General features: G+C 37.2%; 1 protein-coding gene across 1 annotated transcript in view; it reads left to right on the top strand.

The window, feature by feature from the left end:
• The first annotated feature begins 3360 nt into the window (after positions 1 to 3360).
• The window catches only part of LOC122088402 (mediator of RNA polymerase II transcription subunit 10b-like), a 10941-nt gene continuing 4361 nt past the window's right edge, over positions 3361 to 9940 (top strand). The window contains exons 1-3 of the mRNA XM_042657668.1: positions 3361 to 3627; positions 3768 to 3848; positions 3937 to 4039. Of these exons, the coding sequence (XP_042513602.1) occupies positions 3401 to 3627; positions 3768 to 3848; positions 3937 to 4039 (411 nt within the window). The 5' untranslated portion in view covers positions 3361 to 3400. The remainder of the gene's footprint in view (positions 3628 to 3767; positions 3849 to 3936; positions 4040 to 9940) is intronic.

Here is a 9940-nt window from a genome sequence, read left to right as displayed (position 1 = left end):
GTCCTACCCACCTGAGGGCCAAACTTGGGATTTTGACCGGGTTCGGGCCTCGTCGCGAAACCCACCCCCGGCATACGATGTAGTATACATATATACCTTAAAATACGGCTACAATACCTGCTTTATCCGGACATAGCTTTATGGTAGGTGCATGTACACGGCTTTGGCACTCCCGTCTCTTCTGGCACTGGCTCGGACTTGTCGGGCCAGCCGGTGTTTAAGGTCACCCGAGCCATCATAACCCATAAGGAACCCGCTCTAATTTCCTCTGGCTCGGTTCCTGCATGGTTAAACCGGTTCAACCGTGAAATCAGACCGGGTTTAAGAAGCGGAGTATTACAATATCGGTCTATTATTACAAAAAAAAAAAAAAAAAAAACGATTATATTTCATATAGATAGACTTCTCTTGGTGAACCATCTCTATAGACTTTAATAGTTATTTCTAAGCATTATTTGTCAAAACTAGATAGGTGTGTGTAAGGGTGTTAATTGGTTTGGTTTCGGTTTAAATGGTGCAGATCGGTTCGGTTCACATTTATTTGACTAAAACCATAACCGCACCATTTACTAAACGATTTCACTTTCTGAAATCGTGATCGTTTAGTAAACGATTTCGGTTTCCACGGTTTATAAACGGTGTCGGTTTCACAGTTTTAACGGTTTCAGTTTTGGTTTATTCCATACGGTTTGTAAAACGATTCACAATCGGTTTGATATAACTTGCAACCATCTCTAAACTGAAGATCATAAGCTTATCAAAAAATAATTGACAACCACAAATAAGAGATTCTATATTAACGATGGTATGTCTTAATTTGATAATCTAGTGCTATTTCTTTGCATGGTCATTCTCAAAACATTTAGAACTAATATCATACAACATCCAAATCCAACCTTCTACAGCATAAAATATTAAAATGACAGGTGGTTCAGCCAAAATACCTCATCTATGATAACATAATAATATAGTAGCATATATGGATTACAAGTTCATGATCTAAAGCCTAAACTTGAACTGAATTGCAATAAATCATACTAAAGCATGATGGGTACTTAATTTAATTGTTAATTGTTATACGGATTACTGCTTATTCTTTATTTAATTGTTATACGGATTAATCAGATCAGTTTGAATGGTTTAAACGATTTTAAATGGTTCGGTTTAAACGGTTTCAATTCGGTTTGAAACCAACGGGTTTCGCAGTTAAAACTGACCTGACCTGTTTAGCTAATCGGTCTGAAACTTGAAACCATAACCGCACCATTTACTAAACAGTTTTGCGGTTTCGGTATAAATGGATCGATTCGTTTCGATAAATGGTTTTGGTTACAAATTCACATCCTTAGGTGTGTGGTTATGCGTTAGTATTTCCTTAAATATTAACCTACCTCAAACCTTTCTTTGCTCATGCTAAACTCATACCATTAGTAGAGGATAGAGTAGGGTGGATCAGATACGGCGTGTATAACCCAATTTATTGGCATTTAAATAAAAAAACGAAAAAAAAAAACATAATAAGACAAAAATTATGATTACATAATGATTTTTTTTAAATGTCTATCTCTCTTCAAATTCATTTTTTTCTTTTCTTTTCTTTTTTTTGGCTATCAAATATATGGACTATGTCTAATTACGAGAAAAACTAAGTGAAATAAACACGAACATTTCAAAGCTATAAAAAAAAATTTGTAATCATTACCCCTTAAGAAGCTGGTTTTATATGCTTAAATTTTTTTTTTTTTTTTTTTTTTTAATGGTAAAGAGGGGATGTAGATAACAATAGGAGGCTCGAATTCAAGACCTCTTGGTGAGCATGGACTTTTTGTCCATCATAACTCACCAGCTACTTTATATATGCTTAAAGGTTGTTGCATTGAAGTTGATTTAAATCATCCATTAAATACGAAAACCTCTATCCAATCAACCTCCAAAGAAGGATTTCATAGATGACGTGATACATTAGACTATTCTATATAAGTAGGGATAGTGTCAATTAATGGGCCCAACTGTATATTACGTGAAAAGAATATAAAACAATCTATACAAGGGGACGCAATCTTTTCCCATACACGAAGCCCTCAACAAAGCAACAAAACATTTTAAGTGCATCTTTTTTGAGTAAGCTTCGGATGACTTATAAGAAGCCAGCTTTAAAATGTGTGAACAACTCATACATGAAACCTTCACACATATGGAGCTGATCCTAACTCATGCATATAATGGTTCACAAAATCAAATAAATTGCGAACTAATATTGCACGTGGTTTACTTTGTTCCATATATTATTTTTTCTATTTTACATACATATGATAGGAATCAAGACTTATTTACGCAAATTTACTTAACTTATCGATCCAATAATTGCCACATGGAGTACTAGTCCTCTATTTGTTTATTTATCAGCTAATCCCAATTATGATCAATACGACTCCTCCAATCCTTGTACAAAAACTATGGTTAGGGCATATTTTGCCTAATCTGATCGATTTTTCACTCATCTTTGCAAATTTTGATCTAGATTCCAATTTTTGGTTTTTAAAATCCTGTCCTCACATCATTTCTCCATAAAGACACGCACGGCATAGTTGTATGAATTTTTGAAAAGCATAAGATGTTAGGTTGCTTGATTGTATAGGGTGCATGGTTTTAGAGCATGGAATCGGAATGGATATCGGCCATCCCCAAAACCATTACAGTATCGGATCATCCATATTAGATAAAAATAACCTTGATTTCCTTTAAACGAAGATTTTTTTTTTTTAACATTTTTACCCTTGGTTCGTACCGTTCAACCGATACAGTATCAACTAGATATCAGGATTAGAGACTTGCCAAATCAATATGGATCACCTGATACGAGCAATCTAATACTGATACTTAGAACCATGATAGGGTGGGATTAGATTAGACAATCAAAAATTGGTTAGGGAGGGTATCTTGCCCATGAGAAGAAAAGTTTCAACCTCAAACAATAGGGGTATACGTTTATGGGAAAAAATATTTTTATGAGAGAATGGACCATGCACCTAGACACATGAAGATAACTAGTCCGCCCTAATGAAATAGAAAATGACATATCTGTGAATACTTTCTCTTATATCCTTATTGACATCTGCACAAGCGCAAAACCGCAATACCTCACAAGAAAAATTTCCCCAAAATTATGATAGGAGGAAATTTTTTCACTCAACAGGTGAATTTTATACTTAAAAAAAGTTTGCTTACTAACGAATTTTGTTGCTTGCATGAGAAGATTTTGAAGTAAAAGAAAAAGTTAAGGCTCCCACCGAAAAGCAAAAGGAATCAGAGGGACAAAATTGGAACACCGGGTTTTCCCAAAAAATACGATCCAAAAGGAAAAACCACATTAATTTATCGATCTGGATGAACAACCCAAATGAACAGAACAAATCGAATTGAAGGAATGGATTCATCACAGAACTCGTCTTCCGCGGCAGCAACTGGTAATGGCGCCATCACCCAAACCAACGTTGCAGACGATCCAAAGCAGAATCTCAACCAAGTCATCAACTCTATACAGAAGACTCTTGGTCTTCTCCATCAGCTTCACCTCACTGTTTCCTCTTTCAGCGTCGCTTCTCAACTCCCTCTCCTGCAACGCCTGTAAATAAATTTATACCTCACATCTAGCTAACTTAACCTTTTTTTTTTCAATCCCTTTTATTCATTCACTTTTGGTTTATGTTTTATATTATAGCCTCGGGTTGGTTCTTGATTTTAGGGTGTGCATTTTACTGTTGCAGGAATGCTTTGGTTTCGGAGCTTGACACAATGCAGAGATTAGCGGAAAATTGCAACATTCAGGTTCCTATGGAGGTGGTTAAGTGAGTCTTTGCTTTTAACTTTATATAATTTAATGGTATTTGTAAGCTGATGTGTAGAAGAAAATATTTACTATTGCTTGTGTTTTAGTTTGATTGATGACGGAAAGAATCCGGATGAATTTACGAGGGATATTATCAATAGCTGCATCTCTAGAAATCAAATTACCAAAGGAAAAACTGATGCGTTCAAGGTAATATTTTCTTGCTATCCATGTCTAGAGAATTCAGAGATGCAATTTTGTTTTTCTTGGGTAAGGCCATTTGCTCATTGGTATGCGTTCGTGTATGCTTTTTGAAGGGTTGCACGATTTTTTATGGTGGTGATATTGTTTAAAATCCTTACCTATCGCTTACTCTTTATTCTACTCTACTACTTTATGGGTTCTGGTGCATTATAAATTGGTAGAGGTAAGAAGATATCCTGCTGGACCATAAGTTGATGCTTTGAATTCCATTTCTTGTGAAAGAAAGATGATGTTTATCGAATTTCAATAAAGAATTCATTTGAGAATCAAATAAAAAGAATCATTATTAGTCAATAGTTAATGATTAGGATCAACAGAAGCTGCCTGAGGTTTAGTTCTATCCATAGATTTTGAGATTTATTTTTTATTTTTTTATTGGGTATATGGGGGCATATGGCATGTGAGTACTGAAAACTGACGGTTTCATATCAGAGATTAGCCACATAAACTGATTCTAGAATGTGGAATTGGTCTTCCAGGTTCTCATTGTCTGTTGGTCTGTTGCTTTCACATGTACCTTGTTTGTCTAATGGACTTTGTACTATAAGCTTCTGAGGTGACTGTTCAGAACTGTTGATGCATAGGGCCTTCTCTCGTGTTAAAGCTCATTTGGTCTTTGAAAATTTTCTTCTATCATCAAAATCCATGCGATTCATTTTCTGTTATGTCTATGAAATAATCATATACAACTGAACTGCATTTGTTTCGCCGTAAAATATTTTTCTGGGAAATTTATAAAATTTAGTTTATATTTTCCTGCCATTTGTTTTTTGTGTTTTTGTTTTGGTTGGACATTACCAATAAGGACATTCGAACATGAGTAAGGGAATGCATCCAGCTGTATGATAAGGGTGGAGTCTTCAATAACCAATATACCATCACTATTTTGGCAAAACAACATCCTGAATTTTCAAATGGATATTGTTTTCCAACCTTTTTATTGCATTTTAGAAAATATTTCCCTCCTCCTTTCTAATTCTTATACCATTTTGTACTGGTTTTCAAAAAGTCTTGGAAATATTTTACGGAAAAACAGACATAACCTCAGGCAATAATGATTATAAACTATTCAACTGTTTGTATTTGTCTTGGCCAAAAAATTTGCTGCTGTTTTGGTCGTCCTAGAGTCTATTAGATTGTGCCTATTACCTGAAACAGTTTCCTCGAACTTGTTGGGGCTGGCTGCATGATTCCTTGAACTAAAAAGGGCATTTCTTTTGGAGAGTAACCCCATTTATGGTGGCCTAGAAGTTATGGGATCAAATCGATTAAACAGTGTGTGAAAACCAGTTCAAGCCCTTTCACATTGTCAGTGGATAAAATTTGGTGTCCTCTTCTTTTTTGTGAAGGCTGGTAATGAGGTTTAAATGCACGTAACACTAGGTTTCAGAAAACCCTTAATAAACCAGAATTGCAGACCTAGATGATTCCAGATATAAGGAAAAAGTTAGTAACCACCAATCCACAGGTCAGGAATCTCAAGTCAGGGTTGCAGGTTCGGAGAATTATGTACTTCAGGAGGCTAGACTCAGAACAGCATGAAAAGCTGGTTAAAGGGTTACTAAATAAAGGGAACAATAATTCATCCAAAAAAATAAAAAAATAAACGGAACAATCTGTCAAAATTTCTGCCAAACCTAATTGAGGGATTAAGAGTTATTGAAGAGTTCCACTTGAACAAGGAAGTTCAAGAACCTGAATAACTGATAGTCAGATTAAGCAGATCTTGCAGGAGGAATAAAATATGATTAAATAATGATGAACTGCAGAATTAAGCACTCAAACATTCATATCAACAACTGAACTTAATGGTAGAAGAAACTCTGAGCTGTAAATTGAGACAAATATAGCAGAGAGGGAAGAAATATGAATCACCACCAACCAACCTACTGAATCACCACAGTAGGGCTAGAACTGCATCACCACAAACACCTCATGCTCTGAATCATCACAGAACTTGACAAAGCATTAGGTTGTTTAATTGAAAAATCCATGGGGATGAAATATCCCTTCTTCTTGTTTGTAGGAACAGCAAAAGGTCAGTCAGACTCAAAGTAGAAAAGCTGGGGTTAAAGCTGACCTAAACAAGGAAATTAAACACACAAGCCCTCCTACCATAAGACAATAAAAGAGTGGAATGCTCCCATTGATCTGGAATTTATAAACTCTATTCCAACTAATACAAGTAATGAAATAAACATGAATTAAAGCAATATAACTCCTAAAGAATATACCACAATGGGAGGACAAATTGTGGTTCAATGCTGAACCAGAACAGCAAGGTTGAGTTAACTCAGATCTTCTGGGCTGAGTTACTGAGTTGACTACTGGTTCTTCTTCCTCCTTTGGTACTTCTTAAGGTACCTATGATCTGCATCAACTAGGAATAAGTGGCACCAGCTGTTGTTGTATAAATGTTATTCCTTATGCTCATTAAGACATCCAACAATTTTTTGTTTGAAGGAAAAACTTTCAATTTTCGGTGGAATCTCTTAGAGCCTTTGCTTGCTGTCAGTTGAGCGTTCTCATAATCTTTTCCCACTAATTGCCTTGTAGATCTCTAAATTCTATATGGTGAGACCAGTCTAAGTGTCTCTTTTATGAATCCAATCAACACTTATTATTTATGAAGTTGTAGGGTCGATATAGAGAGTTGGAAGCATAGTTGTCACAGTGTCTTGATAACCCAAGGCATTGGAGGGGTCCTAGATGCAAGCGATCAAGGCTACCAAGACGCTTGCATTCCTAGATGATGCCTCCAAAACTATGGTTGGAAGCAATTGAGAGTAGAAAGTTGCATTGATGACTCCTACCACTGCAGCAAATGTGCTCCAAACAACGTTGAACTCGGGCAATAGATACAAGGTCAGCTGAGTCAGCTCTGGAAGTTGCTTTCCTCATATAGAAAGGGACAACTAAATCAGAAATGGCAAGATAAAAAACATTATCACTTCCAAAAATAAAATGAGAGGAGGGGGCGGGGCGGGCCAGGGGAGGTAGAGATTCTAACATCAAGGATGCATATCTAGAGTATTTTGTTGAAGGGCAAGAGGATGATGAGGTCTCAAGGATGCTCACGGATTTGTGGATAAAATGCTTGCCTTGGAAGAAATTGATCCACACACGATTAGAGGGTATGAAGGATCTTCAACAGTGCTTGGAATTTTGGTGATGAGGTCATTATGATCTATGAATGACATTTCATGGCTAAAAGATGGTCACTCCAGGTCACGTATGAGAATGATTCTGACATAATTTTCCAAGATCAACCATGAAAGTCAAAAACCACACAATGTCATTAAAATGTTGGAACCCACTTGATGGGGAAAGATAATAAAGAGGTAACAACATGCATGCAGTGTGCAAGAGTCCTTGAACGCCGATCATTTCATGGAGGTAATGGAAAAGAGGTAGGAGAGAGAGTTGAAATTAGTCAAACCAGCTAATTGTCTCCACTATGAATTTATCAAGGTACTAGTTTGTATGAATATTAAAGAGAATTGACAACCCAAGGCGTTCGAGTGGTCCTGGATGCAAGGCGACCAAGGTTCTCCTGCCTAGGCACCTGGAGACTCAGGTGACGCCTTTACAACTATGGTTGGAAGCAATCGAGGATAGTAAGTTGCAGTGATGACTCCTACCACAGCAGCAAATGTGCTCCAAACAAGGTTGAACTCAGGAAATAGATACAATGAAGGTCAGCTGAGTCAACACTGGATGCTGCTTTCCTCATATAGAAAGGAATACAAGGCTCCAAAAGTCAGATTTTTGTCTCATTTCAGCCTAACCGAAACGGGCAAAATTTCTTAAGGAACGATGTATTTTTTTGCTAATATGTTTCGGATGGCCATTTCAGAGGACCATATTAAGTGCCGGTACTTCAGGGAAACCTTATTTTAGCCTATATAATCATATGTAAACCTGGTTTAAAGGCCACATCCCTCGTCATAGCTTTACGGCATGACGAGCTCTCTCCTAATGCCTCCCCACGACAGTATTTTTTCATATACTAGCATATTCAAGTCGCCCCTCTTGTTGCCTCTGTTGGAATGGCATTGAAGATGTTGACCATCTTTTTTTCTCCTATCTCTTCTCATTGGTTTGGAAGATGGTCCTCCGCTCCTACTGGCCTTCCAGCAGAAGAATCCTTTCTTTTTTTGGAGAATGGATCTCGGTTGACATGACTTTTGGAGGATCTTCTGTTTCTGATTCGATTGGGAAGCTCACTTTTGGTGCCACGATTACCCATATTTGAATGGAGTGCAATCTTAGTAGATGAACGTCCAACTCTAGATCTTTTGATAAGACTTGGAAAGCCATGTACTTTGATGTCAACTTCAAGATTAGTAGTCTTCATTATTGCCGTGTTAGAGACACCCCAAGGAACAAGCTCATTGTTGTCTCTTGGGGTCTCCCCTCCACCATCATTGCCCCACCTTGATGTATCCATTCTCTTAGTTGGGCTCTTGCCTCTCTATTGTTGCTACCTCCCCCGAGGTCTTTTCCCTTGTTGCTTCCCCCTCGCTTCCCTTTGTATATTCTTCCTCTTCTTCATGCAATTATTTATCCAACCCTCTCCCCCCCCCCCCCAAAAAAAATAAAAAAATGTAAACCTTTGTATTGCAAGAAAAGTCATACAAAGTGGTGATTTGGATTTGCACCCTTGGCTAGTTGTATATGCCGACATGGGTTTATAATGCCGAACCCTATTGTGTACCTTGTGTAATATTGCCTATTTTACACATTGTTTTAGTACTAGAAGATATAAAAGGCAAGTAAATACAAATTGCATGTAACATAGACTCATAATAATAGAGACCTAAGTCTCACCTCCCAAGTCCCAACTATACTTCTCTATGTGGTGATACATAAGTTAAAAAAGGTCCCCCTCAGGCCATCCTAATCTCTAATACCATGAACTATGACATGGAGGATCGAGTCCACTCATGGACTGATGGTGCCGACATCAATTTTCCTCTGTCTATATGACAAATGCAGACCTCATCATAGTGTGCCGGAAGAAACACTTGAAGTCCTCCATAGATGCCCTGTAAATGGCCTCATATACATATTGTAGGTAAACTATCCTAGGGTATAAGTCACCGGTACTGTAAAGAACCAGCCATTGAACCATTGTGACTTGATGGTGTCGCCAACATGTATGATTGGCGGGATGGGTAGGAGAAGAGGTTGTCCACAAAGGACAATCCATGAAATTGATGGACTTTCTCATGGGCACAATCCAATCATCACACTATAGTTTTCCCCATACCCTTCAAGCCATCTATATACTCCTGTAGCTCCTGTTTTTGTTGTGACAAATAAAGATTCATCACCTCGTAGGCAGTGGGCTCCTTAACCACTGGGTTAGCCTCAACCACCATATCTAGCATAATTTGTTTGAGATTTAAAATGTAACCGCAAGCGTACGGATCAGTGTAGCTACGGGTCGAACACAAGGAGAGCAGCCACTTTATTTTTTTTTATTTCTTTTAATAATGCGAAAGTGAACCGATTAATGATTGTGATCTAATTCTAATTACTGTCCTAAACATATGTATCTAAAATAACGTCCTAACCATTCGTCATCTAAGAATTTAAAGACGCAAGCCAAGCAATTAAAATTAAATAAATAAATAACTAAAAATAAACAACCCACGCAATTAAAAAAAACAATGAATAAAAAAAATGCTGAAATAAAAATAAAGTAAAAAAGGGGATAAAGCTAGAGAGAGACTCACAAGTAGGTTTCTCTACTTAGCCCGAGGGATGCATCATAATATGAGCTTCCCTACTTGACCAGAGAGTCACTCTTACAAGGGTTAATCTACTTGGCTTTAGGGAAAG

Source organism: Macadamia integrifolia, chromosome 9 (genome assembly GCF_013358625.1).
Source record: "Macadamia integrifolia cultivar HAES 741 chromosome 9, SCU_Mint_v3, whole genome shotgun sequence".
Classification (NCBI taxonomy): Eukaryota; Viridiplantae; Streptophyta; class Magnoliopsida; order Proteales; family Proteaceae; genus Macadamia; species Macadamia integrifolia.
This window is presented reverse-complemented; position numbering and strand designations above follow the sequence as displayed.